At 41.8% G+C, this 17,754-nt stretch overlaps 1 protein-coding gene across 1 annotated transcript; it reads left to right on the plus strand.

The window, feature by feature from the left end:
• The first annotated feature begins 260 nt into the window (after positions 1 to 260).
• On the plus strand, positions 261 to 4,760 carry pim3 (Pim-3 proto-oncogene, serine/threonine kinase). The gene is made up of 6 exons (XM_063216908.1): positions 261 to 727; positions 992 to 1,101; positions 1,224 to 1,274; positions 1,440 to 1,803; positions 2,604 to 2,780; positions 3,048 to 4,760. Exons 1-6 carry the CDS (start codon positions 640 to 642, stop codon positions 3,230 to 3,232), a joined length of 975 nt encoding a protein of 324 aa, XP_063072978.1. The 5' UTR covers positions 261 to 639; the 3' UTR covers positions 3,233 to 4,760.
• Positions 4,761 to 17,754: the final 12,994 nt, after the last annotated feature.

Here is a 17,754-nt window from a genome sequence, read left to right on the forward strand (position 1 = left end):
GAGGGTATCCTTGAGCGTCTTGTAGCCTACTATGTTAAAATAGTGCGCATGAGCTCAATTACGTTGGTGAATGTGATATTTGTATGCAAAAGAAATGCTGTCATGATAATTATAATGACACAGTGAAACATATAAAATTCTATTTTATTAAGGAAATTCTTAATTAGCCCGCCAAGAAAAGGAGTAAGCTAAACCGCGGAGTGATATCACCACCCCCTCCACGCGTCAAAATATTGGCGTTAAAGGACTTCGTGAGTCCGCGCCAAAGCTCAGACAGAGATCACGCTTCGGTATAATAACAAAGTACTGTAGACTGTAGTCACAATCAGTCTGCGTGTTAGTTTATTTGTTCGATAAGCGCAAATAAACTTGCGTCGGTTATTGGGGTGGCGGCACATCGGTGCACGTCAAGGATCGTATCTTGTGGATTTTCCTCATTTTCACTGTTTCCCTGACTGGATCAGCGAAACGCCGCGGCGATAGTGGAGTGGGTGCACTGGATAACCTTGTTGCGCTATCTATAGCGTGGTGGCTAGCAAGGGAAGAGGATCACCCAGCCAGCTGATAAAATATTTCTTCAGATTGAACGGTGGATCATAGCACGCTCAACCAACGGATTTTTGTTGCACTTGTTTAAATATGCTGCTGTCGAAGTTTGGCTCATTTTCTCATATCTGCAGTCCGACGAGTATGGATCATTTACCCGTGAAAATACAGCTCCAACCAGGTAATTTCGCCGGTCAGCGCCGTCTGTTGCTGACAATAACATTAGCTGATGTTAGCAAAATGGGTTAACTACAGGTGTGCCGACCATTCGATATATTTTGTCAATTTATATTGCGAGAAAACTTGAAACCATCTACATGTCCAGAGTATTTTCTACCGCAATGACAAAATTAAGGGCACTGTTGTGTTGTATCGTATATCAAGACGACATATCTTGTTTTGCACAAGACATATTTGTAACATATTATTGTATTGCTTCCCACAGTTAAAATAGACAAGGAGCCATTTGAGAAAGTGTATCAAGTCGGGTCAGTCCTGGGTAGCGGTGGATTCGGAACAGTCTACGCCGGTAGTAGGATCTCCGATGGTTTACCGGTGAGTTGTGAAAGCTCTTTGGCTCGCCCGCCCAAATACTGTTGTTGATGATAATAACTACATCTTACTCATTATCCTGATGTGTGTCGCTTACAACAAAATGTGCTTGGTTGTCTCTCCAGGTTGCTGTTAAACATGTGGCAAAGGAACGGGTGACCGAGTGGGCTACTATTGTAAGTACACCATCATGGTTCAGCTAGCTTGTTGACATAGCCATTTTGCTAAGCGGTTTGTGTTGTTGGCGTGGATTTGTTTTGGTTTTGTTGATCTGTCAGCTGTAGCTACGCGACCGCATTTACCGCGCTAAATATTAATGGGATCTTTTGTTGTCTCTACAGAACGGTACGGTGGTACCTTTGGAAATTCTGCTTCTGAAGAAAGTTGGAACATCGTTTCGAGGGGTTATAAAACTGCTGGATTGGTATGAAAGACCGGACGGCTGGCTTATCATCATGGAGCGACCCGAACCCGTGAAAGACCTTTTTGACTTTATCACTGAAAAGGGGGCATTGGACGAGGCGACGGCCAGAGGATTTTTCAGACAGGTCCTTGAAGCCGTTCGACACTGCTACAGTTGTGGAGTAGTGCACAGAGACATTAAAGACGAAAATCTCCTTGTAGATCTTCGCACCGGGGATTTGAAGCTCATTGACTTTGGCTCGGGGGCGATTCTCAAGGACACGGTCTACACCGAATTCGACGGTAGGCAATTAAACCATGAGTTGACTGAGTGCTTGATGATGTGGTTCTGACTTTTGTGCTGGCTACTGCTATATGAGGGCAAAATAGCCTACATTTTAGGATAAATTGATGCTTTGGAACTGCAGCACAATTTTTTGTTTTCCATCTGGAGACAGCATCGACATGTTTCTTGTGACGCATATTCGTGTTTGTTTGCGTCTACAAGGATTTCCCCTTGAGTGATCACTTTATTTTTAGACACTCAAAGAAATGTAGTAGGCTATGTATGGCAAAACATAAGCCTATAGGATAAGTGCAACCATGTGTGAAGCGGGGTTGATTTCAGTTTTCGTTTTCAAATGTGTAGTTTTAAAGGCGGCTCATCAACGCAATATTCATATTCTTTATTATTGTCTGGAAATAGCACAACAGACCAAAGCGTTTGGCCGTTAAAGGGCTTGTGTTATGGAGACGCAGTCAGCTGCCACGTAACAGCTGTTTGTTGTGAAACCTGAGCCCACAGCTCACGTGATACTTCATAGCACTCGTGCGTGACGTATCTTGTGCCTTCTAGCAGTTTCAACCAATCTAATGCCTAGAAGCCAGCGGCTGTGTAGCCTAATACAAAATGTTGGTTATTTTGAAATTTTGCCTATTTATTTTGCTATTGAGGTGATTCTTTTTTTACTATGCAGTTCAAGGGAAATGCTGCCAATTTCGCACATGATTGTATGGCTTTGTTATGGGACTGTGAACGAGTGAAATTAAGTACATCATATGCCTGTGTAGTCATGATTCCCTCCTCATATTTTCAAACACAGGTACAAGAGTCTACAGTCCTCCAGAGTGGATACGTTTCCATAGATACCACGGGCGCTCAGCAACCGTCTGGTCACTTGGTGTGCTGTTGTACGACATGGTCTGTGGAGACATCCCCTTCGAGCAAGACGAAGAAATCCTTCGAGGCCGATTGTATTTCAGAAGGAGGGTGTCTGCTGGTGAGTATTTTGCCCTTTTGTTCACATCTAAATGTTACAAAAAATGTGAACTTAACCCCTCATCGTACATCATGACCTTGCAACACCAGTCCTTGGATACAATGTGCAACGTAGCCAATTTGCCTCGCTCTGTTTATATATAGGATCTTCCCACAGCACATACACCTACAAAACAATAACACTGATCATATGCTGAAACACGTTTTACAGAAGGCTGTAAATGGAAATGTAATTATTCTTTTTTTTTCCTCCTTTCCCTGATGACAGAATGTCAACAGTTGATCAAGTGGTGCCTCTCCATACGACCCAGCGACAGACCCACCCTAGAACAGATCTTTGAGCATCCGTGGATGCGGCCAGCGGAATCCTCCAAGGTGGAGGACAGCGACATCCGGCTGAGGACCATCGTCACAGACGCGTCGAGTACCAGTTCTAGCAAAGAGAGTCTCTGAGGAGAAACGGGGAGAGGAGGGGGGCCAGAGCTGGAATGTTCTAAAGACTTTTGGGGCTGCAGTCAAGTCAACTCAAAGCCATTGATTGACTGGACTCTCCAAGAAATACCATTTCCTTTTTGTAGGGAATCATAATTTATTACAGCTTGCTCTTCCTTACCTTTCTTTTATTTTCTCTCTCTCTTTTTATATAATTCATGTTTCCTAATTGGGAACAGTTGCTGTTTTGGGCGGACTTGCCAGCACTATTTATTTTGTATTTTTTTATGTTCAAAAAGATGTTACCAGACTGGTTTATACATATTGGTCAAGCCTCCCTATTCAGATATGGATGCTCTCATAGAGCTTTTTGGAGAAACACTTTTTATTTAAATGTTTTCATTTGATTTGGAGTGCCTTTTTGAAAGCCGCTGTTGGGGCCTTGCTTTCAACATTTTTTGCTTTTTTTATTTTGTTTTCCTTTTTTTTTGGTCTATCCTATTTCCCTTTTCCAGGCTTGTATGTAAGTTGTTCCGTGGTTGGGGGCTAAACAAATGTTTGTTTTTCTGAGTGAGGGCCTCCCCACTATATAAAGCAGAACAAATTACCTCCCAGCCTTTTTTGGGGTCTCGTGATGGAAAGAGGGGGGATGAACGGCGTAGAATACTTGAAACACACACTCACACTCACAGCATCCCCCAAACCATTATAATGCTGCTGCTCACTCACACAAGTTAGCCTCTCTACAGGTGGTTTGGATGGCAGTTACTATGTTATTTTCTGAATGTGTATGACCTATTTCAAATATAGCCTCTCATACCCAGGTATGGGTGAAGTGGCACCCCTCCCCCCCTTACCCCATCTCACTGCTGATAATACATTGCTCAAGCCTGGGGCAGTCTAGGCTGGGGTAAAGATTGCACAATCAATGCAATATTCATGGACTTCTTTTCTCCCTTTTTTTGTATTTTTTTCAAAGCAAAATCTTGTACAGTGTGTTTTTTTGTGTATATTATATTATTATTTTCCCTTGCATTTAATTTATTTGTACCATGTAGACATTCCACAATCTGTGGCTTATTTATTTTTTATTTATTGTCTTTGCTTAGATCCCAGCATTCGCATATCTTTACATGGCCTTTTGTTTGCATTCCTGTAGTACTATTTTTTTACATTTTGACAAATAAATGAAAAAAGTGGAGGATGCACTGAAAGACGCTGTCAATGTCAAAAGGAATAAAAGCAAGGTTTACTTAAAAATCAGAAGAGCAATGAATGTTATTTAATTACTTTACAGTTCAGAGGCTATCATATGTTGTCTATGGCAGAGTTAATATATACATATACATGTTGGGAATACTTTGTGTAATCACCATTAATATAACTAGATGCAAGCCTTTTAACAGTTTGCGTGGGGTGAGAGCTTTTTCTTGTCAGTAGCTATGCAGCTTGATGATGAGGGTCTTCTCTTCAGACTGGCTGTATGGAACGTAATTGAGGTCCTATTTTTTATATACAGCATTTGAATTAAAACATGTTTTCTACAGAATGGTTTCTTGTGTTCCATTGACGTAATACAGCAGGTTACCTGGCCTACCAGCGGGTGCGCCTGCAAGAGACAACCCTGTCTCATATTTAGTCAAACTCATTACAATCACAGCATCAATGTAAATCCTAAGAATTAATCCAAGATTTGGACAAAGAATTAACTTCAGCATTTAACAGCACAGTTATCATTATTAACAGTTTAGTAACCCAAGCCCTCTCATACAATATCACTTTTTAAAGATTATCCGTGCTTTGGAGATTAAAGAGGCCTGTACATATTAGATTCATTAAATGAAAACTCAGGTGATCTCAGTGATATCTACATCAGCTCACTTAGTCACATTTTTTTCCATGTTGCGTAACCTGCCTTTGTCACTGATTGTGAAGCGGTGAGGTTGCAAAAGTGGAAGTACACTGCCCCCAACATGCTGTTCAGTGCATACGTTGCTTTTTGACTGGAAACAGCCTACAACATATAAACCAACACAGACATGTTTACAGGGGTCATTCTTTTAAATAACTTTGTAAATAGTGTCTAAGGATAACAAGCAAACACATTCAAACAGTCTCACAATTTGTGATCCTTGAAATCGACATTAAAACTATATTCTCAAATGTGACACCTGCTATATTATTTTAAATTATACTCAAACACGACATGTAGACATATTCAAACAACCTCAGAATCATGCTAAATTTGTGATCCTTGAAATCTGCATTAACACCATATAAAGTAATGCATCTAAAATTTGACATCTGCTCTGAATTGCACCCTAAAATCCCATGGGAACCCCAGGGTTGATCTCGAACCTAATTTTACGAGCCCCTGTGCTATACCCATGAATGGCTATTTTAATTAGCCAACATATTTAAAGCGCACATCTTTAAAACTTCTCTGATAACTTCATGAAAATACAATATTTAATCTGTAAAACTGACACACAAAAGTTATAGTATTGTGTTCTTTTTTTAAGGGCAGTTTTCTGTGGGTCTTAGCGCCGTTGCACCCCCAGTTTTAATGAGGGGGGATGGGAGGCTTTATGTGCCTGAGACGGGGTCAGTGGGTTCGTTGTTGGATATTGACGAGGCATCTGGGAGGAGAACAAGACTAGCTAATTGTTGTCAAACACAGTCATATTGCTCCATGGTACTAATGTGCAATTCTCCTCAACATACGCACTCTAAGACATGAAACCTATGGTCATATGGAGAAGACATAGGCCTACCACTGGTCTGCACATAGGCCTACATGACATTGTGATGTTTTGTGAAAAAGTGCAATTTAAACCCATGCCGTTAAAATGTGGTTCTGTGTCCTTTTTATAGAGTAAATGGAGACAAAGTTCAGCCGGGCATGTCTTGCACGAAGTAACACATAGTGCATAGTGAATTATGTATTTGGTAACCATTTCCTACTGCCAATCATTAGACTGTCTATGGCCTAAACCAGGCAATTTCCAACAAGAGTCAGTTTCAAGATGCTGACATCTGTGTTTTTTAATATGCCATGGCTGTTAGCTATTGTATTCCCTGATCCACACCATTCACATGCAAATGATGAAGTTATTTCAATAAAGGGGGAGGCTCTTCTGGGTATGGGTATGCTAAATCCCAGTCCACAAACCTACCATAAAACAATAACTAAACTCAGGGAGCATATGTCTTTTTTTGTCTTCCAGATTTTATGGCTTATCAAGAAGGGTGTGGCAGTTATAAATCAGTTGTATTTATTGCTTAACACCATCTTTTGGAGACATTTTAAATGTGCCCCTATTTGATTAAGCCTAAATTTATATGGGAGTCATTCAGTTGATGTTAAGTAGAGAGGTACCGACCAAATACCACAACTTAAATGCCTAAACACCAGGACAACAGACAGTAGCCTACGTGGGAATTGAAACGTTAGCAGACAAGACTGAAGGGTCAAGAGGAGTCGCGAAAAAAAAAGTCCTTTAAACTGAGTGGACGAAATCACAATGCAGTGGCAGTCAGCATTGACAAGTTGACAGACAGGGAGTAGGATAGCAGATGGGCTCGTGGGGGGCTTTTGTGACCACAGATGGGGAGGTGGGTTGTGTGCCGATGAGACAACATGCTCTCCTAGAGCTGTGGTACAGGTGAGGAAGTCTATTAATCGAGACAACATGAAAATGATATTCATAACAATCATCTCAATATCTCTCATTCACCCCCGAATAATATCCTAGGGAGCTTTTTCCATTTTAATGGAATTCATTTGGAATCCAGTGTTGCTGGCTATTTCTTCACAATGTGAGAAAAAAAATCAAGCATTATTTACTCGAATTGGAAGTCTTCTGACTCAAAGCTAGTTATGACTAAAGGTGACGTCTAAAAGCATGCAAATCCATTCTTCTAAAAGTTACCTACCATCCTGCACCTTGGTAGAGATGAGCAGTACTCTTTGGATTGACAAAAAGGTAATATTTTCCACCGGGCATTGCTCCGAGAAAGAATGGTTGAACAGTTAGTCAGACATAGGCTGAGATGTAACACGTTTTCTTGATTCCGATGAGAATAAACAGTGATGATTAACAGTGAGCCTTTCAAGACATAAAAAAACAAAATCATCTATGAAATGATAATTATAGAGATGAGAAAAGTTTATAGTGGAAGGAATGTCTTTATGCCCTGTGGCAGTTTGAGCTGGCACATCAGTTCAAGAGGAGGAGGTATGATAACTGACTCCAACAGTGAGAAAAATTGCAGTTGTTTTTTTGTTAATGTCATCGAACATTATTTCAATCGCAAAGAAAGGTGATGACAAATGAACGTTTTCCTCATATCTACGTCTGTTTAACTTCCTCTCCTGGAATTCTGAGATTCTTCCGGTCCCTTTTTTAACCTGACATGATCCCAGGCGCTCTCTCTCTCTCTCTCTCTCTCTCTCTCTCTCTTTCTCTCTTTCTCTCTCTCACACACACACACACACACACACACACACACACACACACACACACACACACACACACACACACACACACACACACACACACACACACACACACACACACACAGTTTCATGGTTGCTGCAACACCAGTTGTATAATTAAAAGCTGAAATAGCTGCAAAGCATTCATCAAGTAATCGAGCTAGGGGGGCATCCATTCTCAACCGCTCCATTTCTGGGTGCAGAGCCCTGTGATTCTGATTAAAGAGGAGAATCCACCACAACTCGACCAAATATTCATCCCTCCAAACCAAACTTGCCATTTCTTTGAGGAATGTGCAGTGGCAGTTTGGGAGAGGACTAACTGTCTGTTTGTGGAGAGCTGGCTACTCATTGAGGGCCCCCTGTGTGAGTGCTGGCGGCTTTTATGATCCCTCAGAGAATTTCGGCGTGTTTTGGGAGTTTTCGTTTTCCCAAGTGCATCGCAAGTACAGAGTATATATACAAGAATGAGCATGGGAAACTTTGTCTTTGAGGAGCATTTACTCCTGGTATGCGTTACTAACAAAATGTGTGACTGATAAAAGTCATTGCATAAATCAAGTTGCTATGGTTGTGTTTTCACCAAAGATTAAGATGTTGCATGTGAAAGGACAAAGCCAAGATTGATGTGAGGTCTACAACATTGCATTGGTGGCATGGTAGTAGTAGCAATGGTTAGTTTGACCCTTGGCCCAGCAGTAAAGCTTAGAGCTCAATCTGACCCAAATTAACCTCAGCTTTAATTTTTACGGGCTTGCTCTGCTCAGGCTCTGTTGCTGGCTGAAGCTAAATGAAGGCTCTCTCTGTGGGAAAATATGGGCACTTTTCTCTCCCCCCCCCCCTTTTGAGTGCCATGTGTCCATGAGCTGTCTTTGAAATGCTGCTTTGTGTTGGGTGTTACTGAATCTCACACACACACACATTTGTCCACACACTGATACTCCACATGTTACATTTTTGTTAAATTCTGTGCTTACAAATACTCTAATGTATGCCTTTAGTTATCAACATACATACTGTATTGTATATCTTGACATACCCGAGGTGCCCTGTAGTCCATGGCAGCATATTGTGAGTTTTCACACTTGTGGCATGATGAGCAATGTAAAAAAGTGTGGACTGCCACTGAGTCTGTGCGAGCCAGACTTGTGTCCAGTAAAGTGCATCTAGCCTTGGCTTGCCCATACTGTACTTCCTGTGATACTGCACCAAATGTCACAAGTGAGTCTGGCCAAGCCCTCCCTTGAATTTGAAATCACTCTCAGATTTGTTGTCAGCCGCCCTGAGAGGGCAGGTTTAAGGCAAAGATGCAAAAGTTCTGTTATTGGCCCCTGAAGGGGAGTCGAGTGGCCCTGGATTGAACTTGGGCTTCCGGGGTATCAAACTGGGGCTCTGACCACTACAGCAAAGAGCCAACTTTGTTGGCATGACAAATCTGGTGATGGTCACACCACCAGGCCTTTGGGAAGCAGACCCCTAGGTTTTACACACTCAGGGTGTCCTTCATGCCGCCTAACTTCCACCATACATCTCCCATTCAGGATGCCCCAAAATTCTTTCTTCACCAATCACTTGGGTGAGGGGTCACTCGCAATGTAGGCCTTCGTATTGCTCATACAGCTGGGTACCGCTCTGAAGAATCATGGCAAACCAATGTCAAACTGCTGATTCTTTGTAAACAGCACAGTTTTGATTTGAAAGACAGTCGCCATGTGTATAAGATACAGGGTTAACAAAAAAAAATGTAACACGACCAACGAGTTTTCCGTCATGAATTGAATTTTGGTGGTTGGTAAACTCTGATGACACTGCAACCATCATTTCCATTAAGTATAACAGACAAAACGTTATTTGGACCAACACTTCACACTCAAATTTTGCCTACTCTCTGAGGGCGGAAAGTGCACTCAACCTCAGTACACAGTGCACAGTGCAGAGTTTGGAACACATAGAGACTCATTGGTGTGACAGACAGAGCACACCTATAGTAGGCTAATAGTCACTGGTTGGTGCCCTAAGCACTCTGTCTGCATACTCTGCTTATGTCTAGCGGCGGCCCTGGGTTGTAGTTTCAAGAAGTAGCATACAGTAAAGGCACTGGGCAGACAAAAGTTAAGATACCCTCTGATATCTTTGAAACCACTGCAGTTTGGTCAGACTAAGTTCAGGAGAATTTGTGATTGCCAGGTTACAATGCATTGGGAATATGTTGTTCACTAAAGCCACTTCAGATTCTGTCCATTTTTTATTTGATGATGATGGTGATAATGAGGATAATAGAGGCTATAAAGTGGACAATCTTGGATAATCTCTCAATAATTGTTTGAAGCTGAATATCGTCATGACTTGATAATGACATTGTTTTCCGTGAAGTGATGCGTGTCCTGCAAGGCTTGACGTTGGCACCTGCTGACCGGCCAAAAATGGGTGAAACTTGACCGTGGCCAGTAACAATTTCAATGTGACAGGAAGTTATTCTTGGGTATGCCACATTAGCATAAATTCTGTTTTTGCACCTTGTGTTATATTTAGGTTCAAGAAAGATCATTCAGATTCTATTTATCTGATACTGTAGGTAGTTTCATTTAACACACTGATCGTCTTGTTTTATGACTCCATTTTCTGAGCTTAGATATATCAGTAAAGAGGCTGAATGGCTAGTGACTTTGGAAAACAACTAGCCACTGTGGCCAGTTAGCAAAAAGTGAGCAAAAAGTTAATGTCACGCTCTGGTGTCCGAAAGTAGTGTGAGGGGTGTGTGCGCACACATCCAGTAAAACAGGTGCAGGATCAAACAATGTTGTGTGAAAGAAGAACGATAAATCTGCACACGGTTAGACGAAGACCGCTTGAGGTCGAAACGTGTAAAATAAATCTGTGAGCAGCAACAGAATTCAGATTTTTCTTTCTTCTTTGATACACTCTCTCATTTTTACAGGAAGACACGGCGGCCATCACAGCAAGATGCAGACACCCACCCACCCACCTGTGTCCAATTTCCAGAGTAGCTAAGCCAGCACAGTCCTGTGTCTTTCCCATCTGCTCCCTGATCAGGTGGAGGAAACAAAAACACTCAATGACCTTTCTAAAAACAGATCGAGTGAAGAATGAGCATGGAATAACGGAGAGAGAGAGAGAGAGAGATGGGGATGCAGAAAGGGAAGAAGGAGAGAAACGAGGGGAGTGCTGACTTTGGAATTAAGATTTCAGATGTTGGCCTCACAAAAAGTAGGTCACGCACACAATGTGGTCATTACGAGATTTAAACGAACAGAAAATAGGAGGCCCTTCGCTTTGGCTTTCTCTGTCCTACTTTCATGCCCCTCCAAGGAAATCACTCATGTCTCTCAAAATCTGTTCATGTTTATATACAAACCAGAGATGAAGGTTCATTAGAAGCAAGAAGATATCTTTAAAACGACAAAACAACTTCAACTTTGCTTGATTGCCACTTCATCTTTGGTAGAGATGTCTATTTTTACCCAGTTATTCTTAATGCACACCAAGAATTCCACATACAGCCTATGACCAAAACATATAGTAGAGTAAATGCCATGGTTGTTGGTATTAAGCGAACCCATGGACTAAAATAAAATATATGTATACTTATTATCTTTATTAACACGGCCAAGGCCAAGATTATGGTACATCCACATGCAGTTCAAATGCTAACACAAAACAGAACTGCAGGCAGGGCCGGTTCTAGGCAATTTGGTGCCCTAGCCTAGCACTTATCTTTCCTAATTGTGGAATTTGACTTTGGCATCTGTAAACATGGATTGAGTACAGCTGATCTAGTACCATGATTATGTACTGAGTGCCATCGTCAATGTGAAATGTAATGCTTCATTTATCTTAATATTGTAATTCTGTGGGCCTAGGTGCTCCCAGGACATTTGGCGCCCAAGGCGACCGCCTAGTGTGCCTATGCTAGCGCCGGCCCTGACTGCAGGTCACGCTGGTTATGTGTACTGTAGGCAGTTGGTTGTTTCCTCAAACACTAGCAGTGTCACCATAAGAGGCACTTACGAGAAGGTACCCCTTGCCCTTACTTCCTGATCAGCTATGGCTTTCCTGGCAGAGAGCGCCCAACTGCTATTCACAAGAACTGATACATTACTCAATGTCCTCAGACTGTTGAATAGGAGTTGGCTGCAAAAAAAGACATTTGGAGGAAAAAGAACACACCCGAAAAAGATAATAGGACTTCTGGTTGCTGAAATCACACCATGTTGAAACTATTATTTCTTGTTGTCAACTTACATAGATTTCCACATGATATCTCAAAGGATTGGGCAGAAAGTGAGCACTGGACTATTGAACTGCACAACACAGGGGGCTTTAAAAGATATTGGACTAGATTAATTTTTGTCATTTAGACTGAGAACCACAGGTTGAAGGGCAGTCGAATAACTGTAACTCCATAACTGTAAAGCCTCCCAAGGTAACGCTACAATAACGTGCCCTTAGAACATCCCTTCCGCTGTGGCTAGCACCCTGCGAAGTGCCTATTCAGGTAGTTTTGTGTGTGCAAGACACGTACAACTAGCTCAAATAACATGTGCGGTTAAGTACTGTAAATAGTGTGGAAATGAGGGCAATGCTAATAGGATGGTTATATGGAATTCAGTAAGGTCACAGCCTTAGGCATGAAACTTTTACCTGCTCCTGCTCCTCCGCCTAGGAAGGAGTTTGGAGTCTGAAGTTGGATGTAACATACTGTACATACAACATCTAATAACATCTAGCCTTCTGCAGGCACCTGGAGAAGGCACCTGGTATGTGCTCTTTGTAGGCTACTTATTACTTGCAATCTTTTGACATCAATAGTTTCCACTTAGAACAGCACATAATCTGAATTACCAGCGCCTACCGATGCAAATGATCAACATGTTGAATGGGTATAGAGCCACCTCCAACATCTAGCAATTTTCAGAGAATCTAACCTGAGCTCTCAACTTCCAATTTGTGATATTCCAAATTGTGAACCCCCCCAATCATTCTTCTCAAGGTACTGTAGCTGTGGAATAGTACCTTTAGTGGAATGACAGAGAAGAAAGAGAGGGGGGGGGAGAGAAAGGGAGAGAGAGAGAGAGAGAGAGAGAGAGAGAGGCAGAGAGGGAGGGAGGGAGAGAGAGAGAGAGAGAGAGAGAGAGAGAGAGAGAGAGAGAGAGAGAGAGAGAGAGAGAGAGAGAGAGAGAGAGACAGAAATATCACATTACATTCCTCGGAACAGAGAATGTTTATGCCAAAAGTGAACCGGCTTTGCAAACTGTTTACATTTATGCACAATTGGCTTTTGGACATGGCTAGGTCGAATGAAATTGTCACAGTGACACATCGGTGTTCTGTGGACACCCAGGATATCCAATGCCAATGTTTACCTGCCCTTACATGGACATCAAAAGAGAGCCCCCACAGTCAAGCTGACATGCCCCCAGGGATCAACATCCTGTAGTGTAAACAGAACCTTTATTGTGCCTCGTTGCCATGGCACCCAGGTTTACAGTCCAGGTGTTTGCTCTGTGCAGTTAATACGCTATGACTTCATCAGGCATGTTGGGTCTGCAACATGCAACAACAGCAACATCCACGCTTTCCATTGCCAGCTGCCAAATATGGGGGATCATTGATTGTTGTTATAGCGTTTGATGATGTTGTTAACCCCGAACAACCTCTCCGCAAATACACTTTGCTTCGCCTCATCGGGTACTGATTAACGTCACATGAATATCACTGGAAGATGTTATGTTTTTTAATGGCTGCATGGGCAGCTTTTGAGGCAACGTTGTAAGATGCTTGTTTCCCATATTAACAATCATGTCGAAACACAACAGAACAAAAACTCATCAGACAATCGTCATCAAATAAAAATGGGTGCTGCTCACTGCCTTCTTCCTTTTTATGATTCACAGGAACTGAATTTTTTTGTCCATGTTTCTCTCTGGTGTGTGGGGTCAATGCCAGTGTAGCAGAAACAGAGGTAGCTAATGTAGATCCACTTGACAGGGTGGTCGTACGTGAAACAATGATCTGAAGAGAGAGGCTCAGAACGGGAGGCTGAAGGGATTATCTAACAAGGTTTGTTAAGGGTTCAACGAGAGGCCAGAAAATGTGGGTCAAGTTGACAGATTTTGAAGCTATTAATAGAAAGAGAGAGTTTTAATCACCATCATGGGCAAAAATAGACATTTCTGTTCATTTTGGTAATGCAGCGCAATGCAATATGGGGTATTTATATAGTCATCAGATTTTACATTTTTTTTAACTGAAAAGTTGTGATTGTGGTTCTGTTTTTCCTCTATTCAAAATTAATCATCTCTTTATGCAGTCTGAAATAGTCTTATTTTATCTGGTTACTGGCTGCTCATTGTAAAAACTAACTCTGTGTGTGTGTGTGTGTGTGTGTGTGTGTGTGTGTGTGTGTGTGTGTGTGTGTGTGTGTGTGTGTGAGTGAATGAGAGAGAGAGAGAGAGAGAGAGAGAGAGAGAGAGAGAGAGAGAGAGAGAGAGAGAGAGAGAGAGAGAGAGAGAGAGAGAGAGAGAGAGAGTCCGTTGGGGCTTATGGGAGAAAATAAGCCCACATCATCTTCAAGTCTATGTCACTGGGTCGTAGGTCACGTATACAAAGGGCGATTGTTGTGGTGGGTTCACGGCGGAGTGAGCTGCGGGTCACAATACATGGCACATACGTAAACTGCCACTTGAGCAGCAGCACCTAGTGTGACTGGGATTGGAGCAGTGGGCCATGTGACAGGAGGGATGGAAAACATTGCTCCTGTTAAAGTGACCGTGGGACTCTCAATTTCAGCATAAGTTACAATGTGTCTGTGAGTTTAATGGTAGGCTACCGGAAGACTTTCACTGCATGCTTCTTGTATACAGTAGCCTATCTGCTGCATCAAGGACAGATGTTATCATTGAGTTATGTGTGGCCTGGTGATGGATCACTGTACTATTCTTTGAATAACTTTGCTCCTATACTAACTAGGGCATTACACAGAGACTTTGTAATATGTGTTGTGACTTGCCCCTATTACGACTTCAACATTGACATTCTGTTAATGTCAAACATGTCAAACGTGTCTTATGGCCCCCATTATAAGTTAAGGGCCATAACTGTGATGCACCGCTTTTACAGATATATCTGCATATGCACAGTTATGGCCTTACAGAGAGATGATTACTTTTAAAAATGACAGAAAAGTTCAGATTTGTCTAGGTAGTACTGAAAATCCTTTCATCACATATTTTGATCTGTATCAGGAGTGGGTAATTATTTTGGTCCAAGGGCCACATTGGGTTGAGAATATTGACTGTTGGGCCAGATGTCTGAGTCAATAAGTCATAAGAAATACTGTAATGTGCACTGGCATAACTTGTTGGCTATTTAACTCCTGCACATTTTAATATGTAGATGTGACCTTGATTAATCCCACACCTGCAATACTCTAGTCGTTTTAGGAATGTTAGATGAGAGTAATAATACTTAAAAGTTGCCGGTCTTGCTAGGGCCCTGAGGGTCAGATGAAATGGCTTTGCGTTTGCCCACCTCTGTTCTATATGTATGGAGTTGACCTACCTGCACGACTGACAATTGCCAAACGCACATTTTCTTTGAATCATTGCCAGGTCTCTCTCTACACTGAAGCATTGTGAGTCTCAGGTCATATTTTGAAAGGGTCAGTTCATGGGGAAAATACGTTGTACATCTTTTTCTCTCTCTTTCTTTCTCTTTCTCTCTCACACACGCACACGCACGAACACACACGCACACGCACGAACACACACGCACACACTTCTTTGAGCCAGCAAAAGATATTGAGTTCCACAGACTGTGCATTTTAGCTGGGTTCATGGGGGACAGTCCAATGAATGTTGGACAAATAGCAGATGGTTTGCCACAGCCAAGGTCAGAAGGATTGTTGCCTCTCAGCAGGGTGTCTGAAGGGTTTTTGGGGATTAGTGCTAACATCCCATCAGCAGTGGCTTAGACTTCATCCTTATTATACTGTACACCTATACCGTTTAACTCTACTATCTAACTACAGAATAGTAATTGTGGTATGTGGGTTTATGAAGAAAAGCAAGGAATGTTATCAATTGAGTAAAAATGTAAAGCGTTACAGATGCACAGAGCAATAAACTAGTCTTCTTTCAATGGCGTTAATAAATTGAGTTAAATGAATCACTTAATCAGGCACACACGTGCATAGAACTGTTACATCTCTTGCTTTACACATTCTTTGCCCACGTGTATGGTGTCTGCACACTAGAGACAGTAAATGCAGAGGAAATGTAATGCGCTTGCAGCTTCTCTGCAGGGTAGTGATGCATTATTGCATCTAGGAACGTGTCCACAGACTGATCATGCAACGCAAGCGCAAGTTGTAATCACATGTCCACACTCACAGCCTCCGCCTCAACCAGTAAGAGATAATTCTTGTGATACATGAGGCTATTATTCGTTCCTCTTTTACTTTTTATAGGGTCCTTTAGTTTAGGTTTGTATTCAGCAACAAAAACATATTAATAGTAATCACGGCCTCAGCGATAAAAAAAAAAAACCCTCCAATGATTTTATGAACCAAGACATTAGCGAGCAGAAGATGATCAGATTGTGAGTCAAATCACAAGCAACTTTGATCGAGTCATCACTCATCTGAATTGGAGTTACCATCACTAGGGTTTTGGGCAGGGCTGCAATGCCTTTGTAGAGTTCAAGACAAGGACAAGAGTCCAAAAAGGTTCAAATGTGAGACAGTATCGAGTCTAAAAAGATTAGGCCTATTCCAAGTCAAGACTGAGTCACATGACAGTCTGTGTAAGTTAATGAAAAGGATGAAGGACAACAATATGAATGTTTGAAGGGCACAGAGATGGATGATAAACTAATATGTGATTGGCTATAAATCTCCACTATAGCATGATGACCAGTGTTCTAAACAAAATGAAGTCCAAACGCCATATTTGGCAAGACCCGTGGCCAAGACAGAGACAAGTCTTAAGTAAAAAACACATTTAACTCAATCAAAATATCATCCCAAAAGGTATTGCTGTGTAAAGGGCCTGCTGATGTTGCGCAACTTTTGATATATGATGCACCATGCCCTACAATACACAGTAGGCCTATGTTGTAATTGGCCGAATTTTCCTTTAATTGTAATCAGAGTTTGTACTGGATTTTAGCAATTGATTTCAGGTTGCCATTATGACAATAACAACAAAAATAACAAAATGTATTGTTTAGAGTGCAATATCACCGTACATCATGGTCTCTTAACACTTTTCTTTTTTTCACATACACATAGTTGCACCACCAGTGGTACGCTGTAATAGTCATTGAAAAGTTAACTACCATAGTACTGCGACACTATACTATGACATAACACAGGGCCTTTAGTAATGCACTACAACTCGGTCATTGCCATTCTGGTAACAGCACATTTATAATGCCATGTTTTAACGGGTTAAGGGGTCAAACGTGTGCTTACTGTAATTCAGGTAAGGGACTTGCATTCACAGCAATATGTGTACAGACTGAGCAAAGAACAAGTCAACAACAGAACGCGGCTCAGATTATACCGTAGGTGTGTCTCGGCTGGGAAGAGGACTACATAATGATGTTTTGGTTGTAATCATGATCATTTTATGAATGATAGCCATTATTTAAGGGGGAAATATGAGATATTTCACCGTGAAACAGAAGCACTGTGTACCCCTCGGTCGCCAGCCAAAAATATCATTGCCGGGTCTCTGTGTGCTTCTGTTCTGTCTGTACTTGCTGATAGTTCTCTCAGGGAGCGGGCTGTTCCAACTTCCAACCAAACAAAGCACAAAAGTTTTCTTTTAACACAAGTCGCTCATTGTTCCACATGTCCACTTGTACTCATGCAGGCAGACAACAGTCTCCTCCGTGTATTCTTGCCTTTGTATTTCACTAACATTCTTGACCTAGTGCATTTGGCAACAGGTGTATGTCTGGGTGTCTGTGTGTGTGTTTGTGTGTGCGCATATGTGTGAGTGTTTGTTCATGTGTGCGTACG

The sequence above is a fragment of the Engraulis encrasicolus genome, chromosome 15 (genome assembly GCF_034702125.1).
Source record: "Engraulis encrasicolus isolate BLACKSEA-1 chromosome 15, IST_EnEncr_1.0, whole genome shotgun sequence".
In the NCBI taxonomy this organism is placed as follows: domain Eukaryota; kingdom Metazoa; phylum Chordata; class Actinopteri; order Clupeiformes; family Engraulidae; genus Engraulis; species Engraulis encrasicolus.